The 21,806-nt window shown below is 39.6% G+C and overlaps 1 protein-coding gene across 1 annotated transcript in view; it reads right to left on the minus strand.

Moving 5' to 3' along the window:
• The window catches only part of myrf (myelin regulatory factor), a 40,743-nt gene that overhangs the window by 11,623 nt on the left and 7,314 nt on the right, over window positions 1-21,806 (minus strand). Inside the window, exons 2-18 of the mRNA XM_060902904.1 lie at window positions 15,851-15,941; window positions 15,274-15,549; window positions 14,464-14,525; window positions 13,435-13,657; window positions 13,200-13,300; window positions 12,996-13,110; window positions 12,207-12,402; window positions 8,077-8,153; window positions 7,724-7,834; window positions 7,392-7,491; window positions 5,226-5,426; window positions 5,035-5,143; window positions 4,776-4,885; window positions 4,033-4,193; window positions 3,781-3,853; window positions 1,507-1,589; window positions 1,229-1,297 (exon numbers count right to left, since the gene is read on the minus strand). Of these exons, the coding sequence (XP_060758887.1) occupies window positions 1,229-1,297; window positions 1,507-1,589; window positions 3,781-3,853; window positions 4,033-4,193; window positions 4,776-4,885; window positions 5,035-5,143; window positions 5,226-5,426; window positions 7,392-7,491; window positions 7,724-7,834; window positions 8,077-8,153; window positions 12,207-12,402; window positions 12,996-13,110; window positions 13,200-13,300; window positions 13,435-13,657; window positions 14,464-14,525; window positions 15,274-15,549; window positions 15,851-15,941 (2,158 nt within the window). The remainder of the gene's footprint in view (window positions 1-1,228; window positions 1,298-1,506; window positions 1,590-3,780; window positions 3,854-4,032; window positions 4,194-4,775; window positions 4,886-5,034; window positions 5,144-5,225; window positions 5,427-7,391; window positions 7,492-7,723; window positions 7,835-8,076; window positions 8,154-12,206; window positions 12,403-12,995; window positions 13,111-13,199; window positions 13,301-13,434; window positions 13,658-14,463; window positions 14,526-15,273; window positions 15,550-15,850; window positions 15,942-21,806) is intronic.

Genomic DNA, 21,806 nt, shown 5'->3' on the forward strand with positions numbered 1-21,806 from the left:
TGTACATGAGCAAAACTGCCAATTTGTTCTCACAGATGGCTGTGGCATATTCAGAATTCAAACTCATTATCTCCTGACTATAGATCAAACACTTTTTCCTGATGTGCCAGAACAGATGTTTGGCACTACAGAATGACCAGGCTTATACTGTACTGTAAATTGAAATAATCTGGTTATTTAACCTAACTACTATTTTAGGTAAATAACTAACACATGGGTGGGACAGTAGTGCAGTGGTTAGCACTATCACCTCACAGCAAGAATGTTCTGGGTTTGAAACTTGCAGCCAACTGGGGTCTTTCTGTGCTGAGTTTGCATGTTCTTATGCCTGTGTGGGTTCCCTCTGTGTGCACTGGTTTCCTCCCACAGTCCAAAGACATGTGGATTAGGTCAAATGGCTACTCAAAATTGCCCATAGGTGTCAATATGAGTGTGAATGGATGTCTGTCTCTGTATTAGACCCATAATAGATTAGCAATCCATCCAGGGTGTACCCCACCTCTCACCCAAAGTCAGCTGAGATTGACTCCAGCTTCCTGCTCAGCCCTGATGGGTAAGCAGTATAGATAATAGATGGATGAATGGAACTAACACATGATCATGTGTATTTGCAATTTTCACATGTTAATAAATACTTCATTGATTCACAACAGGGCGGCACGGTGGTGTAGTGGTTAGCGCTGTCGCCTCACAGCAAGAAGGTCCTGGGTTCAAGCCCCGGGGCCGGTGAGGGCCTTTCTGTGTGGAGTTTGCATGTTCTCCCCGTGTCCGTGTGGGTTTCCTCCGGGTGCTCCGGTTTCCCCCACAGTCCAAAGACATGCAGGTTAGGTTAACTGGTGACTCTAAATTGACCGTAGGTGTGAATGTGAGTGTGAATGGTTGTCTGTGTCTATGTGTCAGCCCTGTGATGACCTGGCGACTTGTCCAGGGTGTACCCCGCCTTTCGCCCGTAGTCAGCTGGGATAGGCTCCAGCTTGCCTGCGACCCTGTAGAAGGATAAAGCGGCTAGAGATAATGAGATGAGATGATTCACAACAGGCAATGTGTTCAGCAGGGCAAACACACTAAAAGCACTCACACTGATGACCACTACCTGTACTTTTTTTGAGCCACACACTTCAAACCAAAACCAATAATTAAAGCTGAATTCCAAACATTTTCCTGCAACTAAAATTTTTAAACTTTTTTAAAACATAGTAGTTAAACTCAAGTTCTGACATACACATACCTATCTGCCTCAGCCATGTTGCTGTGCTGATGCATGTTTAGCACATACAGAATGGACATTGAGATAACACTAGGGAAAGAAAAAAGAGAAAGAAAGTCAAGACAAAGTGTTCATTTTGTCTGGTGCTCTCATTACATTTACATTTGCATTTATGGCATTTAGCAGATGCCCTTATCCAGTGTGACTTACAAAAGTAAGGCTGTTATATTAATGTCTCATAGGACATCACATTTTTACATGTACGTCATTATCATTAGGAGTACATTCTCCTCTCTCACCTGAAGGCCATGATGATGACCAGGGCCAGTATGGTACCCTGCAGGAACCTGTGACTCAAACAGCCCTGGTCTGGAACTGCACTCTGCAAATAAAAACCAAAGCTTTTAACTTCTCTCTCGTTCTATAGCATTTCATTTTGCATCTCAAATAGGTGCCTTTACAGTCTGCAGCCTTCTGGATAACTTTAGAACCCTTCCACTGAACAGTTCACTAAAACTGGATAAACTCTAGCTGCATCCTTACACAGTTCACAGACTCCTTGATAGAAACCACTGCTGTCTTAAAGTTCGTTGGCTGATGAATAACAAACGTCACTTCACTCACATGCTTTGCAATATAGTAAAGTAAAAAGTAATGGAAAAACATCCTGATAATTTAGTTGTTGATTTTTTTATTCATTAGGCCACACCAATTTAATTAGTTGGTTCTCGGATTTTTTCAGGAAAAATATGAAGCGGCCGCGCGAAATAAAAATAAAATTTAAAAAATGCTCTGATGGTAAAATTAACGGTGGAAATAGAGGGCTTTCATAATAGAGAAACAAAACAAAGACAATACATTATTGTTACACATTTCATATGGCTCTTTTAATAGCTTATCTTATTTCCACCCATATGCATTAAGGGCTAGCTCTGGCTGCACGTCTTTTATCAGGCAAACCAGTAAACAGATAGGCTAAATAAACAATTGAATTACAGTCAATTGAACATCTACAATGCACAGAAAAAAAGATCTGACCAGGAGTAGGCTACTTCTGATGGATAAATACTGTACTTCGAATGATTTTTTTTGCCCCTCACATCAATCAATGAAATATATAAATCAAACCCACCTTCACAGAGTTGTAGTCCAAGTTGGCACATCGCAGGATAACAAGCTCACGGCATCGTGAGTACAACTATGCAAAGTTTTCCCCCTCTTGAATTTCGACACACCTGTCAAAGATTTTACACTTCTGTTCGCGGAATATCCTAACAATCACAAACAGGCTTTGCAGGATTCCCCTCCACAGCCATGTTTCTTCCACAAGTCTTTATCTAAAGTGAAACGGGTGATTTGATTGGTTTTCGACATCACGTGACCTCAACCTGCAGTCGATTTCAATTTTTTTTTTTTTAATTTCGCATTTTCTTCAAGCGGCGATTCCGAGAACCAACTAATCGAATTGGTGTAGCCTTAGTAATGAACAACATAGTGTGTTACATTTTATCTAGCCACTAAATATGCCAACTCAACTGTGCTGTTAGTTGTACATTGATTCCCCTGGACTCCACTCCATTTTATCCTGAGTAACACCTAATTCTTTTTACAACCCCAATTCCAAAAAAGTGGGGACACTGTGTACACTGCAAATAAAAACAGAATGTTATAATTTGCAAATCATGGAAACCCTATATTTCATTGAAACTAGTACAAAGACAACATATCAAATGTTGAAACTGAGAATTTTTTTTGTTTTTTGAAAAATATATGCTCATTTCGAATTTGATGTCACCAATACATTTCAAAAAAGTTGGGACAGGGGCGTGTTTACCACTGTGTTGCATCACCTCTACTTTTAACAACACTCTGCAAAAATTTGGGAACTGAGGAGACCAATTGCTATAGTTTTGAAAGAGAAATGCTGTCCCATTCTTGCCTGATATACAATTTCAGTTGCTCAACAGTTCAGAGTCTCCTTTGTCATATTTTGCACTTCATAATATGCCAAATGTTTTAAATGGGAAACAGGTCTGGACTGCAGGCAGGCCAGTTTAGCACCCATACTCTTTTACTACGGAGCCATGCAGTTTTAATATGTGCAGAAAGTTGTTTGGCATTGTCTTGCTGAAAGAAGGAAGGCCTTCCCTGAAATAGCTTGTGTAGCTTGTAGCTTGAAATAGCATATTGCTCTGAAATGTGTATATATCATTCAGCATTAATGATGCCTTCCCAGATGTGCAAGCTTCCCATGTCATGTGCACTAATGCACCCTCATATCATCACAGATGCTGGCTTTTGAACTGTGCACTGATAACAAGCCGGATGGTCCCTCTCCTCTTTAGCCTGACATCAAATTCAAAAGGAGCATATATTTTTCAAAAAATAATAACATTTCTCAGTTTCAACATTTGATATGTTTTCTTTGTACTATTTTCAATGAAATATAGGGTTTCCATGATTTGCAAATCTTCACATTCTCTTTTTATTTATGTTTTACACAGTGTCCCAACTTTTTTAGAATTAGGGATGTAATTCTCTGAATAGGTCAATTGTTTCAGTAAGCATCATACCTTATTGCCTGTTTTGGCTGCTTTCTTCTTAAGTGGACCACTTCCTGTTCTGCTAAAGTAACTTCCTGTTAGGCTGAAATAAAAAGAAACTGTGCTTATTTTCATACTAACATAAACTCACTTAGATATTTTCTCTCAGAACTTGGATTAAATGCCTGAAGAAGTCATGTGCTGATCGTGTAATTCACACACACACACACACACACACACACACACACACACACACACACACACACACACACACACACACACCTTATTGTACCCCCACTGACAGTACTCTTCATGCTGTCAAGACGTCGTAGTTTCGCAAGTTTTCGACTCCACCGTTCAAGCTCATTGATTCGAGTTTCCAGATTATCTGTTAGTTTACACAATTCTTTCACTGCTCCGACATTCTCCATAAAAATGCGATCCTATGGGAAACATGCATACAATGTTCAGTGTGTATTTGTCATTGAAATGTTCTAGCTGAATATACAGTGGGGATATTCAAAGGTCAAATTTTCCTAATGATTCTTATCTCTTCCACTGAAGCATGTGCTCAGATGACACATGCATCAAGTGTATTTGATCTAACATGGAGCATCCATTTTTTACAGAAACCTGTCGAATCTCAGTTGATCAGCTGTTGCCATTAAAGCAAAAAAAAAAAAAAAGCGGAAAAGCAGGGGTGGGGGGGTTACCAAATAATAAGTATTTCTGAAATTCATGTCAACATTTTGAAGATTCTACATTTCACTCGAAATGTAAATGAGAAAAGAATGCAAAATAATAAGCATTCTCACTAGTGGTCACAGACTTTTGAACCCTACTGTATGACTAAGTCCAAAATTGCAGGACTTAATCCATTGCTCTCTTTAAACCAATGACAGAAATAAGTACAGTGAAAGGATTAATCCTACGCCTCATGTACACAAATACACAGCAGCATATAGATGTGCTGTTTATGTAAATACAAATGAATAAATATGAAAGAATTGTTTGTGTTTAAATACCTTGTTGACTACCAGTAAATTAGGGATGGTCTCTCCATTTGCACAAACTACATCTCCGCCATCTTTCACAGCTTCTGGAAGGATCTGCTGGACCTCCTGCGCTATGACACCTGGTGTACACACATACACACAATAGCTGTATTAGATGCATGAAATATCATATGTATACAGAGTAATGGTTAAGGTGTAGGCATACATCTGCATTGGAAAAAGCATCAATAAACATGCATAGAGGGCTTCACAGTGTACAAGCGATTACCGGTCTCTGCAGTGTTCTCAATGCCCACAGTGGCAGCGAACTCAGGCTTATATTGGTAATGCACCAGCCGCATCTGAGAGATTCGCTTTAGGTTGTCTGTGGTGTCCACCTACAATAAAGCACTCAGGATGAGATACTATTAAGTATTATAGCAGAACATTAGAAATGAGCTTGTGCATAAAAACACATACCTCTTTCACATTCTCCTTGGCGCGAATGTCAGATGGATGTACCAGGGAACCCATGACCTTCAGGTTGCCATGGACAACCAAAGCCTCGTCAGGTCGATCAGTGTTGATGCCCACTCGGCCATGATGGTACACTGAATCAGGCAACTGACCTCTCTGCCACAACACCTCACTGTCACTCTCAAATTGACCTGGATTAGACGCCTGTCAGAGAGGTGTGTGTGTGTGTGTGTGTGTGTGTGTGTGTGAGAGAGAGAGAGAGAGAGAGAGAGAGAGAGAGAATGATAATTAATTGACATAATGGAAATAAACAGTTTGGTACAGGCACTATTAGAGTATATTTTGTTAAATATAAGCTGCACATTTACATCACACTACTTTTTCAAGAAGTACGCATACACCAAGCAATTTCAGAATTGATGCCTCTTAAACAATAATAGTAACTGAAAGACTATGAGTTCTTTGAGTAATTATAAATTATCAAGAAAAAAGTAGGTGCATTTGAGTCTGGGGGCTATTGTAACTTGATATATTTTTCTTTGTTTGGTAAATGGGGTTCTTTTGCTACACTATATGGCCAGGAATTTGTGGACACCTGATCATAACACCCATATGTGGGCCTTCTCATATATACTATATGCAGTCTATTACCACAAAGTTGGAAGCACACAACTGTACAGAATGTCTTTGTCTGCTGAAGAATTACAGTTCCCTTTCACTGGAACTAAGAGGCCCAAATATGTTCCATCATGACAATGCTCCTGTGCACAAAGCTCCATGAGAAATTATTTGCCAGGATTGGAGTTTCCTGCACAGAGCCCTAATCTCAACCCCACTGAACACATTTGGGATGAGTTGGAATGCTGACTGCACCCTAGGCCTCCTCACCCAATATTAGTGCCTCACCTCACTAATGCTCTCATGGCTGAATAAACACAACAGACACATTCCAAAATATAGTGGAAAGCTTTCCAAGAAGCAAAGAAGAAGTTGTTTGTTAGGAAGCCAGGGTCAGAGCATTGGGTCAGCTATGATAAAGCACCCATGGAACAGAGAGGGTTAAGGATCTGAGAAAGTTTGGGATGTTCAACAAGCACATATTAGTGCAGGGAAATTGTAATACTACAGCATACAAAGATATTCTGCACAATTGTGTAGGATGACAGTTTGGGGAAGGCTCATATATGGGTGTGATGGTCAGGTGTCCACAAACCTTTGGCCATATAGTGTATGTATGATGTTTGAATAAATACTCTAAAAGTATGTCTGTTGTTAGGTGGACTTATAAAAATTATAAATTAAAAGGTTTAAGTTTATTGAAGTTGATGGTTGGGTTAACAGCATGAAAGATAAACGTAACAAAACATAGATTGTTGCTTGGTAAGTCTGATCAGTTTGAAAAACACAGGCATGCTTTCACGATGTGGGATTTACATTAGTATATCAATGGAATGTAGATCCACTACATCAAGAGCTGCAGGATGTTATGAAGCTTTATATTTTCAGACAGTCCCCCCCTGCCAAGTTTCTCCCTAATTTAGATCTGGATAATTCCCACCCACCAGACAGGTCTCCCCTATCTCGTGACAGCCACCAACCAGGGAGGGTGAAGGCACGCGATGCAAACTACTGCTTATGCAATATTAAGGGGTGGCATAATACACTCACAGGAAAGCACTGTCCTCCCACTTTATTACTGGCTAGCATCATTGGAATTGAGAGAGAGTATGCCACAACTTCCTCCCTGAGAGCACAGACCAATTTTGCCCTCTTAGGCTCCTGGCCACAAATGGCTATGGCATCACCGGGATTCAAACTAGCAATTCCTGGATGACAGGGAGAATGCTTTTTCTGTTGCTCCACTTGGGAGAACATTTTCAGACAGTTAAATAATAAAATTTATAATAATAATAATAATGCAAGTATAATGTAAATATAATGTAACTGTCATCCCATTCAGGTTTGGATCCCTGACCAGGATAAAGCACTTACTGAAGATGAATGAATGAGAAAAACAGTTTGTGAGAAAGACAAAAAAAAAAGTATACTGTGGTATCGGCATTGAAGAACCACATGGGATAAAGGCAACTGATCAGGGTAAGATGACTGACACAAAAGAGACAGACACTGGGAAGAGGAGGTTGGTCAGACAGACACAGCCAGACTGACAGCGGTTACCCTGACGATAATCCTCTCAGACACCTGAGCTGCCACCGTATGGCTCTGACTGTGGGATTGAGCCTGGAGTGCCACTACCAACATGAAGTACCTACACACACACACACACACACATACATAGCTAATTTGTAAGCCTCGCTCACTGATTGACTATCTTTACTATAATGTTGAGTTGAAGCATATGTGCAGCAGAATGAGATTCTGTGGTATGTGTCGGGATTATACTGTACATAATTAAGTGGAAACTTGTGTGTGTGTGTGTGTGTGTGTGTGTGTGTGTGTGTGTGTGTGTGTGTGTGTGTGTGTGTGTGTGTGATTTATACCTCTGGTCAGGGTTTGGTTTGCCCTTCTTCCTCATATTATTAGCTGTAGTCTCACTAAAATGCAGCCGACCCACTGTTACTTTGGTTACTTGCTCTGGAGGCAAAGTAACCCTGCAGAAAACAACAGCAATATGCACTTCAGGCTTCTACTCCTTCTAATGCCACATTACTGCAGCAAAGCACGCACTGTGAAATTTACCATTATATGTTTGCTTCCTGTAGAAGGGATGCATTTAAAAACCATATAAACCATTAATTATTATGTATTTATTTCAGTAAAGGATAAAAAAGACCTCGGAAGAAGAAATATCTCCTGCTGTATTGTAGACATGGTATTGTAAAAGGAAACTCACAGTACAGGTTTAAATGGCCTCTTGCTGCGGTCAGACTGAGACTGTTCCACGTTGATGGTCTGGTTCATGGCTTCCAGCTGTTGAGTCAGGATATTTTTTGAACAAATTATTTTTTCGGGTTATCAATGTACAATTAACCTAAACAATTATTCATCTAAAATACTATATGTAAATATTTTTCTTTTACAACTAATTAATTAGCAGAGGTGGGTAGTAATGTGGCGGCACGGTGGTATAGTGGTTAGCACTGTTGCCGCACAGCAAGAAGGTTCTGGGTTCAAGCCCAGTGGCCAACAGGGGCCTTTTTGTGTGGAGTTTGCATGTTCTCTACATGGGTTTCCTTGGGGTACTGCTGTTTCCCCCACAGTCCAAAGACATGCAGGTTAGGCTAATTGGTGGCTCTAAATTGACTGTAGGTGTGAATGGTTGTTTGTTTCTATGTGTCAGCCCTGCGATGACCTGGCGACTTGTCCAGGGTGTACCCCGCCTCTCGTCCATAGTCAGCTGGGATAGGCTCCAGCTTGCCCGCGACCCTGCACAGGACAAGCGGCTACGGATAATGGATGGATGGGTAGTAATGTGTTACATTTCCTCTCTTACATGTACTTAAGTAACTTTTTCCAATAAATTGTACTTATTGGAGTAGTTTTAATGCATAATACTTTTCACTCTTACTCGAGTACATTTACATACATAAAAACTGTACTTATACACCGTTACATTAGACTACACACTTTTCACTACTTTTATTAAATTTATTAAATTATTTTTATTCACACGCTCACAGCTTCTATGATGTTGACTGCTCTGATACACAGAGTTTGAACACACAAATGGACAAACAAAGACCAGGACTGTGTCAAGTCTTAAGAGATTAAACAGTGTTGTGACTTTGGTACTGGTTTCAAAAATTATATGCTCGTTTATACTGGTCTTTACATGGCTCAGTTTTGCTCAGCTCGCTCACTCTCCTGTGGCTCTCATCTCTCAACTCTTTATCCTAGAAGATTTATGAAAATGAAACTAACCTATGGCAAAATTACCTGTATTTATGAATTTATGCTACTTCCTAAATATATAATGTATTATTATTATTATTATTATTATCTCATCTCATTATCTCTAGCCGCTTTATCCTTCTACAGGGTCGCAGGCAAGCTGGAGCCTATCCCAGCTGACTACAGGCGAAAGGCGGGGTACACCCTGGACAAGTCGCCAGGTCATCACAGGGCTGACACATAGACACAGACAACCATTCACACTCACATTCACACCTATGGTCAATTTAGAGTCACCAGTTAACCTAACCTGCATGTCTTTGGACTGTGGGGGAAACCGGAGCACCCGGAGGAAACCCATGCGGACACGGGGAGAACATGCAAACTCCACACAGAAAGGCCCTCGCCGGCCCTGGGGCTCGAACCCAGGACCTTCTTGCTGTGAGGCAACAGCGCTAACCACTACACCACCGTGCCACCTATTATTATTATTATTATTATTATTATTATTAATTTTACATTCTATATTTCCCTTCATTTTGTCACTTGATTTTATGGACCACAATGGAAATAAGTGTTTTCACTTTCTTGTGTCATCCATGTATTTTTAATGCATTTACAATTGTTTGTATATTTACACTGAATTTACTAAATAAAATCAATCAATCAATCCATCCATTCATTATCTGTAACCACTTATCCTGTGCAGGGTTGAAGGCAAGCTGGAGCCTATCCCAGCTGACTATGGGCGAAAGGCGGGGTACACCCTGGACAAGTCACCAGATCATCACAGGGCTGACACATAGACACAGACAACCATTCACACTCACATTCACACCTACGGTCAATTTAGAGTCACCAGTTAACCTAACCTGCATGTCTTTGGACTGTGGGGGAAACCGGAGCACCCGGAGGAAACCCACGCGGACACGGGGAGAACATGCAAACTCCACACAGAAAGGCCCCCGTTGGCCACTGGGCTCAAACCCAGAACCTTCTTGCTGTGATGTGACACACTATTATTATTATTAGTAATAGTAGTAGTTGAATGAACAGATTTTATGTTGTGTTTATTTGCCAAGCACTTATATTTTGCGCATAAGTGATATCCTGATACATTTGAATGTACTACATTATAGATGTAATAAATCATCATATGAAGTTACTCACTACTTGAATAGTCATTTTATGAGTGTCAGTCCTGCGCGCTGTGGCACGTGCACCAAAAGGCCCGCCTGTTCTCTCTTAGTGAACTAATGCCGCTTTTCCACTACAAACGCGGCTGAGCCGTGCCGTGCCGAGTCGAGCTGAGCGGGGCTGTTGGAGTTGCATTTCGACTACAACCGCGCTGAACCGTGCTGGCTGGAAGTGGGTGGACACATTGGGTGGAGTTAGCGAAAGTGGGTGGACGTCACGTGATGTCGTTAAGCAGCGCAAACAGTGACATCAGTGACAGTGGCGGAACAAGTCAGAGCCGGGCCGGGGGCGGGGCAAATGACCGGGCCCTTTATTAAAGCTTATCATAACATCATTTTAGGCTACAAAATGTCCGCAACTGTGGTGTTTACCAATTTCAACACTACCGGGTGCAACTATGTTATTTAGTACATCAAGTCCTTCAAACAAACATGTAACTCAGAAACAAAAAACATTAGGATACTGTACATGGCTCATAATAAAACATCAATAGCCTATACTGCGCACATTATTTGAAGGGCATACGAATGAGCGCTCAGAGGCTGCAACGGTGACAGGAAGAGTCAGAAATAAAAGGAGGGCGGTGCAAACCTCACTGAATGCACTGTGTTTACCAATTTCAACACTACGGGGTGCAACTATGTTATTTTGTACATTAAGTCCTTCAAACGAACATGTAACTCAGAAACAAAAAAACATTAGGCGACATACTGTACATGGCTCATAATAAAACATCAATAGCCTACTGCGCGCATTATTTGAAGGGCATACGACGAGCCTTGCGCTCCGCGAACTCGTCCACGATGCTCTGTATGTCACTGATTCAGTGATCTTTTAAGCGGTAGTCTCACGACCCGGAGAGTAAACAATAAACATGGAGGACATGGAGTCGTTAGTGTTGCTGGTCTTGGTGCTGTGGCTTGTTGTCACCGACAACGCCAACAGATACTGGCAAGAGCGTATAGATGAGGCGAGGCGCATAAGGCTTCAGAAATTCTCGTAATTCGTAATTCTTCTTCTTCCGGGTTTGCGGTGTTTACAGATCCCAGCGCGCTCGCGGGGCGTGTGTGGGCATGTGAGGACACTCCTCCTCACCAATCAGTGCACAGGGGAGTGTCTGCTCACGCCCCCAACCTCAGTCGGCACGGTTTGGCTCGCTTCAGCCCCACTCCAAAACGGTGCGAGTTTTAGGGGCTAAGCAGGGCTGAAGCGAGCTGAGTCGTGCTGGTTTTTGGTAGTCGAAACGCGCGCCGTGTGGGGCTGAAGTGAGCTGAAGCGAGCTGAAGTGAGCTGAAAAAGGGTAGTGGAAAAGGGCCATAAGTGTTGGGCTATTTAAGGATTGCGCTGATGATAATGCGATGCGAAGTATTATGCCACGTTCAATGCGTATAACCGAGCCTTGTTTCCCGTGTTTGTGGTTTTCCTGATTTCTCGACTCCTGTTCCTGATTCTAGTTCTTGTTCTCGTTTTGCCTCCGACATCCTGTTTGCGCCTCGATCAACCCTTTGCCTGTATTCTCGTTTATGACCTTGTCTGCCGATTTGGACTGTTTGCTTTTGTGTGTGTTTCATGCACTTTATGTATAGATCGCACTTTATTCAAATTAACACTTCTGCACTTACATCCGCCTCCCTCGCGCATTTGACAATGAGATCCTTTTTTACTCATACTCAAGTCATTATTTTGATGAGTATTTTTACTTCTACTTGATCCATTATTATTATTATTATTGTTATTATTATTATTATTATTATTAAGTAACAATACCTTTACTAAGCACAGTTTTTGCTTACTCTACCCACCACGAGTGATAAGTTAATGATTACAACCATTTACATCACTACAAAAAACATATAGTATGACAGTTAACTCAGTGTACTCAAAGCAACAAACAGGCCCACTGGCTTTTTAGAGTAGTTCTTCATCACTCCTTACCTTGACTCCATTAAGTTTTAGGTAGAAGCATTCAATTGGTTGCAGCCCCTCACTGGTCTTCACATATTTTGGATCACCCAACATGCCAATGTACACAGTGACCTGGAAGTGGTTCTTTTTCTGACACACGAATGCATCATCAGCCAAAGAAAAATTAAAACCTTTGTCAGCATCCACTCTGTACGTGGGCATCGGCCTGGAGGGATAGAAGACGTATAGAGAAATTAATTTCACTACAAATAGCAAGAGGAGTGTTTTTGTCACCAGCTTAACTAAATCTTTCTTTTTTTACATTTCTTGTTTTCTTCCAGCACTCTGTACTGGTATACAACTGTGTTTATGTGGAATGTTGATATGTACAATCAGTTACTCTAAAAAATGCTCCTTTATCAATGTTGTATTTACATTACGTTCTCTTCTCCTCGTTTTTACTTCATTTTTTTTTCTGTCTGCTGCCCTTCTCCGCCTTTCTCCAATCAGCCGAAACTACTTTTACTCTTACTCCTACACACAGCTCACCTCAATGGAATTCCCAGTCCTCTCCATCCTCTCTCTCTCTCTCTCTCTCTCTCTCTGTCTCAATCACTCGCTTGCCTTTAGTATCATTTTCACCCCCATTAAATCCATCCATCTGATATAAACCCACTATGCACATACATCCTTCCTGTTTCATTCCTGCCAGCTCTGTATTTCAACATAGAATAACATATGTAATTCCAAAAGCATGTAGAAGGTTATGGTGTTACATTTTTTTATTTTTATTTTTTGTAAAGCAGAGATTTCACCCACAGTTCTTTTCCATTGGCATCATATAATGGAGTCCATTTGTTCTGTTGGTGCGGCTGCCATTTTATGCACTGGTAGTTTGGGTCCAAATACGAGTTCTCAGCATCCTGCATTAAACCTTGATGACACAAAAGCAATCAAAACAACTTGATTAAAGACTTCAATAATGTGAGCAGAATGTGTGGCATATGGGAGGCATGCGTGTACCTGGTTCCTGCTTGATAATGCCGCTCAGTATCTGAGCATTGAGGGTGCTGTTAGGAGAATCTGAGTGCTTTCTCTTCTTTGCTTGGTGAACAGGTATACCACTTTAACACACCGAGAGAGAGAGAGAGAGAGAGAGAGAGAGTCCATTTTATTCCATTTTTATGTTCTTTCCTCTGCTGTAACTTTTTTTTTGATTGTATGCCAATATAGCTCTGTCTCTTTCAAGCTGTCTCACTCTTGTCCTTGTGGATGCTGTAGCAGTTGATGGAGCATCTGACCCTGTTGCAGATCACCGCCCCCACTGCTGGCTGGACCAATCGGGTACTGCGAAATCATGGGCTCCGGTTTCAGGTACATGTCCCGATGTATGTTGGGATAGTGGCTGTGGGGTGGCAGGGGTGGTGGAGTGGTCATGTGACACATATTCTCAGGCGTCATGGTCCGAAGCATGTGAGAGTCTGTGAAAAGAATGACAAAAATGAAGATCCTGTTTTATCTGACACTATGTGATATATAAACTCAACATTGAATACATTATTAAAATATTTACTGTCAGAATTCAACCTCCAACGCTGTAGTGAAATAAAAGTAGCTTATCTCAATTTTGTCCCACTTGGCTAATAGTAGATTGTAAAAACTGGATTTCTGCCAGTGAGATTAAAATATTCCACACCTTTTTCCTAGGTGAGAAAGACCAACACAAGTGTGCATAGAACAACATATATATATTTTTTTTTTCTTTGTGGATTGTAAAAAATAAGGCACATTTGCTATTTCTAAAAATACCTTATCATAATGTATTATCTTGAATAACTGTTTGTGCTCATGATTTTTAATAGTTTTAGAAATACTCAGCTATCCCTCAGGGACTTCTCCCATTTTTTATCTCTTTCACAGCTCTTTTTGGTCTCTGGATCCCCCGCAAACATTATCATTACTATCAACCTGCTCTTTCTGTGAGTATAACTGCATGCACAGATCCCCCATTCATGACTAAGTAGAAGATTTGATCATTTGGCTTTGTCTGACTTCTTTTCTTAGTTTCGTTATGCCACAGCTATGCAGTGAGTACAGTGTATTGCTATGACACCCGATGAGATAATGTTTCTTGTGTATTTCCAGTTGTCATTGTTATTTCAGAATCATTATTCATTTGTAAAGCAATTGTCACTGTCTATAAAAGAGTTAGCCCCATCACTGATTACTTAAAATGTTCAACTCTCTTCTAGTGCTCGAGGAAATCCTTTTAGCTGTTGGAACTCACCATTCACTTGCTGGGGGGAGTAGGGCTCTGAGCTAGAGTCTGGTGGAGACTCAGGTAATGTTCTGCAATAAAAAGAGGTTGTAAGGCACATCATTTAAAAATTTAAAAAATACTAATAAAATAAAAACACGGCAATAAAGTGCATTTTGCAATGTAACAAAGCAGAAAAAAAACTAATCATGGATTTTTTTTTCACAACCATACCTGCTGTTCCTATTTTTTCCATGTTAAAAAATCCATTTAATGATTATGAAAATGCAACACATCACTCGATGCTGTCATCATTCATTAAAGGTTATTGGTACAGATCCATTTATCTTATTCCTCACAGACTGCTCATGGTTGACTCCCTTCACACCCTGGATGAGATTTGTTTGAGCTTTATTTGTCAAGGTTTAGTCCAGGTCATTTTGCAAACTGGGTGGGGAAAGTCGTTTATTGGCATTACAGCTTGTAGGTGTGGCTATGGCTATCAGAACGAACACAGGAGTTCTTTGCTACCCTAACTAACTTTAAATCCTGTTCAGAATCCTATTTGCTGTTCATTGCTCTTTGGCCTACAGTCTGAGTTCTGAATCCACCAATAAGTAAGCTTAAAAACACAGAATATGATTTTGGTCATGTGGGTAACTTGTGTTAGAGTCCATAATAATAGTGACCTCGAAGCTTCAAACTACTCTGCCTCTCTGTCCTTTCTCTCTCCTTCCTCTTATCAATTTTTGTGTAAATAATACATTTGATGTCTAAATTTCTGATGCAATTTTTCTCTTTTGCTTGCTCGCTCGCTCGTTCGCTTGCTCACTCACTCACCCAGCTGTGTAGTGAGCGCAGTGCTCAGGTTTGATGTGGGGCTGTGGGACTGGCTGGTGATGGTGGTGGCTCTGGCAAGGATGGTTGTGTCTGAGAAGACTGAGTGGGGGTGGCAGGGGATAGGGGTTCTGGCACGGTGTGGGAACAGCCTGAGTACTGCCCTGGCGCTGGGAGATAGGGGGGCTCAAGCCACACACCACCCCCCCAGAGGAGGACGCTATGGCCTGGGGGGAGGAGTAGCTAGGCCCTGGGCCGCTGTGGACTTCGGAAAAACAGCTGCGGGAGAGTTTAAAGGAAACAATTTTATGAATTCCAATGCAATCATTACACAAACAAGCCAAGAGCCAAAACCTACAGTGTGACGTGGTGTCAAAGTAAACATACATAGTACTAAAATTTGCAAGAGTTCTGAGTTTGAAAAAGAGCATGTTCCCAGATACTGGATCATATCAGTTGTAGTGTGTGTTTATACAGGGAGCTAAATTCATTTGTAATAGTCTCAGTTAACTGTGTAATATTAAAGAGATTTCGTAGTATGCTGTGTGTGTGTGGGGGGGGGGGGGTGCTTGAGACTCACATATCAGTGCTGTCGTCCTCTTTGCTGATGTATTCCTCCAAGATACTGGTGTCGATGTTGGTTGGCTCCAAAGAGCTGTTAATATCATGACCTGATATTAGAGAGAAGAGAAGAGAAGAGAAGAGAAGAGAAGAGAAGAGAAGAGAAGAGAAGAGAAGAGAAGAGATTGTTATTTTATTTTATTATATTTATGAAATTTCTTAGCGCATGTAATCCATGTTTACAATCTTATAACACATTTTTCAATGTTGCCTACCATATAACATTCCTTGTGCAAAGTTTACTGATCCGAAATGTTTTACGTATGTCCTTGCACATCTTCTTATGGAAATTCTGCAGACTTGATCTGGACAAAAGTTGGTGGGAGGAGTCATGCGTGTAAGACATCAGTAAGGTATGTAGTGATGTCAGTTTGACAAAGAGGTTTTGTTGACTCACTCCATCTAATTGGTTCATCAGACCTTTCCAGCAGTGAATCATAATTCAGCACATTTGGCTTATACTCATATTCATGTCAGCATGACCATTATTTACCTCATCCCTCCCCTTTCTAACTTATCCCACCTTTACACAAAAAAGTCCTCAAGACAAAACTTCACACATAATTTCCGCATACGTTTTCTGTTAGTGTCACTGAAATTACTGAATGATTATCCAATATATTTAATGAAATATAGTTAATGAAAAGAAATGAAGAACAAGAATGTAGCACAAAGTTAAGAGAGAAGTAATGGCATAGGGTAAAGAAAGAGGGATGGAGTGAAGGTAGACTGAAGGTCAGGGGGATGGTATGGAGTGGGTGGGCAGTCATCCCCTGAACCCCGGCACTATCCTCTTTGATAGATTATGCAGCTACCCAGTTTGGTATGCAAAGAATTTCAGTGTTAGTGTTGGGAAAAACTCTCTCTTTCTCTCTCTCTCTCTCTCGCCACCCCCTTGCCCCCCATTCTAACTTTAATAGAACTTCGTTATTTCTCAATAGGTCTTGAGTGAGTCAAGGCTACGTTCTTGAACCTGCATCATCTCTCATGACATCAACAGAACAGAATAGATTATTTTCACACAGGAATGAAGCCTGCTAGGAACAACTGAGTTCATCATGGACACAGGGCAACAACACAGAACTTCTTGACCATGACTTGTTGATGTGTTTTACTCTTTGTCATAGAAACAAAGTATGGAGCCTGCTGAAGTTTTACCCTGTGTCCAAACTTGGAGAAAATGTCATCTCTGATAGTACACAAGTCTCAAACGAATTTAATAATTTCTTTATAGAATCTGTCAAGAACCTTGCCTCAGGTTTCCCCTGTAAGAATAATGCCGTCCAAACAGCATTAATCGATGACCAAGAGAATTCATTTCACCTTAAAGAGGTCAGTCATACTGCTGTTTTAAAAGCTATAAATGACCTAAACACCACATACTCAAAAGACATCTATAATTTAGACACAGCTTTTCTCAAGAAATACAGCAGCATCCTAGTCCAACCCCTCACCCATCTCATTAATATCTCTATTAAAACTGGACAATTCCCAGATGGGTGGAAAACTGCTCAAGTAATACCACTCTTTAAATCTGGAGATGCTGGAATTATATCTAATTATAGACCCATTAGTCTTCTTCCAGTTTTTTCTAAAGTCCTGGAGAAGATTGTTTCAGAACAACTAATGCGCTACCTTGAGTCAAATCACTATTTGCATCCTTTGCAATTCGGATTCAGATGTAACTACTCTACAGAATCCGCCACTTGTTATTTAATTGAAAAAATAAAACAATCACTTGACAAAGGGCATGTGGTCGGTGCAGTATTCCTAGATTTAAAAAAAGCGTTTGATACAGTCAATCACAATATTTTAATTTCAAAACTAATTAAGTTCAATTTCTCTAAAAAGTCATTGTCTTGGTTTGAGTCATACTTAAAGGGCCGGGAGCAATGTGTTACTATTAATGATGTGAGTTCTAATTTTCTTAAAATTGAAACGGGGATCCCTCAAGGTACTGTCTTAGGGCCTATACTGTTCAGTCTTTATATCAATGACTTACCAGATGTGTGCCCAGATATAGGTCTACAGATGTATGCAGATGATACAGTGGTATATGCATCTGGTAAGACCTGTATTCTTGTGGCTGAGAAACTAAATACTACCTTGCATAAAATAGCATTTTGGCTGGCTTCATCCTGTTTAACCCTAAACATTAAAAAGACAAACTCTGTGTGTTTCTCTATAAAGAAACAACCAATAAACACCCTGGATATAAGAATTAACGGTGAGCCCATTGAGCAAGTCCCCGAAGTGAAATATCTGGGTATAATCATGGATTATCAGTTGAACTTTAAAAGTCATGTAAAGAAAATGTGTAAAACCATTAAGGCAAATCTAGGATGTTTTAAGATGATAAGAAATTGCTTAACTCTAAATTGTGCCTTTGTTTTTATGAATTCTATGATTTTCTCACATATATCTTACGGTTTGACTACATGGTCTCAGGCTCACCAGACAACAATAAAATGCATAGAATGCCTCTATAACCAAACTCTCAAAGTCTTAGACAAGAAAAGAATAAGGCATCATCATTGCCAAATTTTAAACAAATATAAGATTCTCAGTTTTACTAATTTTATTTCATTATACACAGTTAAATTGGTTTTTAAATGCCTCAGTAATACTGCTCCTCAACTGCTCTGTGAGTCAATAACAAGACTGCAAAGTGGTACTAGATCCACCACCCGAGCAACGTCAAAAGGCAATTGCACTGTTCCATTCCGTAGAACTTCATTTGCACAAACTTCTTTTTTAATAAAAGGAACACAATTATGGAATTCTCTACCAGACAGTTTAAAATCCATAGCTACATTTCTCCCTTTCAAAAAACAAACAAAACAATGGCTAGTTCAACAGCAATTCTGCTCTCATATTTAGTTTGAATCACTAGTTTAGATACTTAGCTTGCTATTTGTCTTTTTATTTTTACTATTGCTATTGTTATTTTTAATTTTTATGACCATTATTTCTTATTTTATTTTATTTTATTTTTATGTATATATATATTTTTTTTCATAGATTTTAAATATTCATTTTCTTTCTTTTTGTTTTGTTTAATTAAAAGCCCAACTAGGGACAAGTGTTGTGAATTAGCTTTGGCTACAAATACTGTGATGCATACATCAGATAACTGTTCCAGATATCTATGTTTTTGTATCTGTCCCTATTCAAAAATAAACAATACAATACAATACCCAATAGAACCTGCTGTGGTTTGTTGTGGTTGTTTGCAGTGTGCTGCCAGGAAGTTTCTACTTCACCACCAACACAGCACACAACACAGGTACTGTATCTCCATGAATTCCCATACAGAAAGCAGTGATGAAAGTATTACTGTGGAAACCCTGTTTGAGTAACATGGTGCTAAATGTGTGCCAGCAAGCAGAGAGGGCAGGAGAGGGATGACTGCTCTTTAATAAGACCCAGATGTTCACCCCACCCATCACATCCAGTAAATCTGCCCTGGCAGCACTGATAACGGCTGAGAGAAAGCGGGTGGGGGTTTCAGCCCAAGGAGGAGGGTGAACCAACAGAGATGTTCTGGTGTGGAGATAAAGAAGGAATGGTGGAGGTGAGGGAAAAATGGAGAACATGACAAAACATACAAGAGGTAACCAGCTACTAGGCATTTAACAATTTACTCAGTTCACAATTCGATTCAGTTATTGGGTTCACAATTCAATTTTCCCACCATATTTTTGAAAAAAATAATAATCAACAAAATTTTATTATAAAAAGTAACATTTATTTTCCTATCCTTTATCAAATTAAATATTCCTTTAGTTAAATTAAAAAAAAAAACAACTTTTGTTTCATTTTCTTAATAACCAACAATAATTATTTATCCACATTTATAAAGGTTGGAGTAAAATATAATTGCCTATTAACTAAAATATTTCCTTTTATTAAAAATAAAAATGTTAATCTCTTATGAACATTTCTACTACCTCTATTTGCTTCTCTTTTCTTGAGCTTTCAGCAGTCTGTAAATAGAGAGCTCAGACTTCTCGTTAAATCTATTTGTACAGTCAATCACGCAACAGCTCTTTCCCAGTTAAATGTGTGTGTGTTTTTGCTGTATTAGAGCTGTGTTACTTCCACCTAGGGTGAAGTCACATACATTTTACGCTACTGTACATTATCATACCTTCCGTTGCAAAGACAAAAAAAACTAAGAGATTATGTTAGCCTGATAATCAACACAATTCATTTTATATTTCATCAATTCAAATCGTCATAAATTTGTATCAAGATTTATTGTAGCACGATATATCGTTACATGCCCACCAGCTACTGACTGTTGACTGACAACAATGGTCTGGAAGAATGGGAATAATTTTCTTGTGTGTATATGATACAGAAACAAAATGTTTAGCAAAGCTATAAGAAATAAAATGGAACAAAAGTGGCTTGATAAAGCTTTCACAACTAACCTCAGGATATAGAACAACCAAGATCTTGCCTGTAACTGGATAATCACTTACTGACCTACTACGGCATGAGGAATATATTTATACTTTTTACATTCACACTGAAATTCTAGTTGCAAAAACCGACATCATGATTTCACATATGACAAAGGCTTTGAAAAAATCTGGCCCATTTTACAATCGTACATCTGCTCAGGTAAACTTTGCACTTAAGGCTCAACCAGTAAAATTCTCATGGCTACATGAGTTGTTTAACTGGCGTATGAGTTAGTGAGACTGCTTCTGGATTGACGTGGATGTGTCCAGCTGTGTGATATGCAAACAGTGGCCTGATTGTCAGTACACTTTTCCAGACACAAAACACACACACACACACACACACACACACAAAACACACACACACACACACACACGCAGGCCTTTTCTCTGTCGGAGGGTCAGATTGGGGGTTGGGAGATCAGGACAGCACCTCAATGCTGGAGTTGTCTAGTGGACAACAACGCAAGATAAACAGAAACAGAGTGTGTGTGTGTGTGTGTGTGTGTGTGTGTGTGTGTGTGTGTGTGTGTGTGTGTGTGTGTGTTGCTCATCTCAGAACTCATTTAGAATCGCCTGTGCATTGTCCACTAGAGTCATGCAGTTGGAAAACTATGGTGAGCATGCACAGCTGTAATACTGTATATCCAGATGTTTTAATATATATTTGCTATTAAATTGTCTAATTGTCCTAGATAGAGAAGAACTATCATGCTCATCCCTAACTCCATTATTGTTTTACATAATCTTTGTCAGCAACATAAAAACTGTGTTCTTTTCATCTTATCTTTTCCATCTGCTCTACTTGATCCTCTGATTAACAGTTATTCCATGAAATCAAGTCGTACATGAGCTGATAGCCGACAAGGCGCGCAGTGCTGAGTTGGCTATAAGCCATGTATGATGAGATTGAGTAGAATAACTGCTTTATTCTATCCACATTCACTGGATTTTGAGAAACAGCATTTTTATTGTTATTGCTTGCAAATTCGATAAATAAAAACTTTATTCAAAACCTCCAACAAAATAATTTCCACTTAGAAAGTAAGCAAACTGATGAAATGACAGTAGTAATTTGGGAAAAAAATTGATAATAATAATTCTTGAAAAATGAAAAAGATACATTCTTATCATCAAATACTTTTATTCCATATTTTGTTTCTTTTTTTTGTATTTTTGGGGGGTTTTGTTTTCAAGTAGAGTTTTTATTTCGTCCTCAGTTGGTTCAGCAAAATGCTCCACCATTATGTTTTTCTCTACTCACGGTATATGAGCTGATATCCTAGTAGTAGAGTAGCCAATCAGAGCGTGCAATTGCTCATATCCAGTGAATGTGGATAGAATAATATCTTTGATTCTATACATTTTGATTTCTCTCTTTATTCATTATTTTTAACACTAATTTCATAAATCTATCCATAAATTCAATATTAAATTTATATTTCA

This window comes from Neoarius graeffei, chromosome 2 (assembly GCF_027579695.1).
Source record: "Neoarius graeffei isolate fNeoGra1 chromosome 2, fNeoGra1.pri, whole genome shotgun sequence".
Taxonomy (NCBI): Eukaryota; Metazoa; Chordata; class Actinopteri; order Siluriformes; family Ariidae; genus Neoarius; species Neoarius graeffei.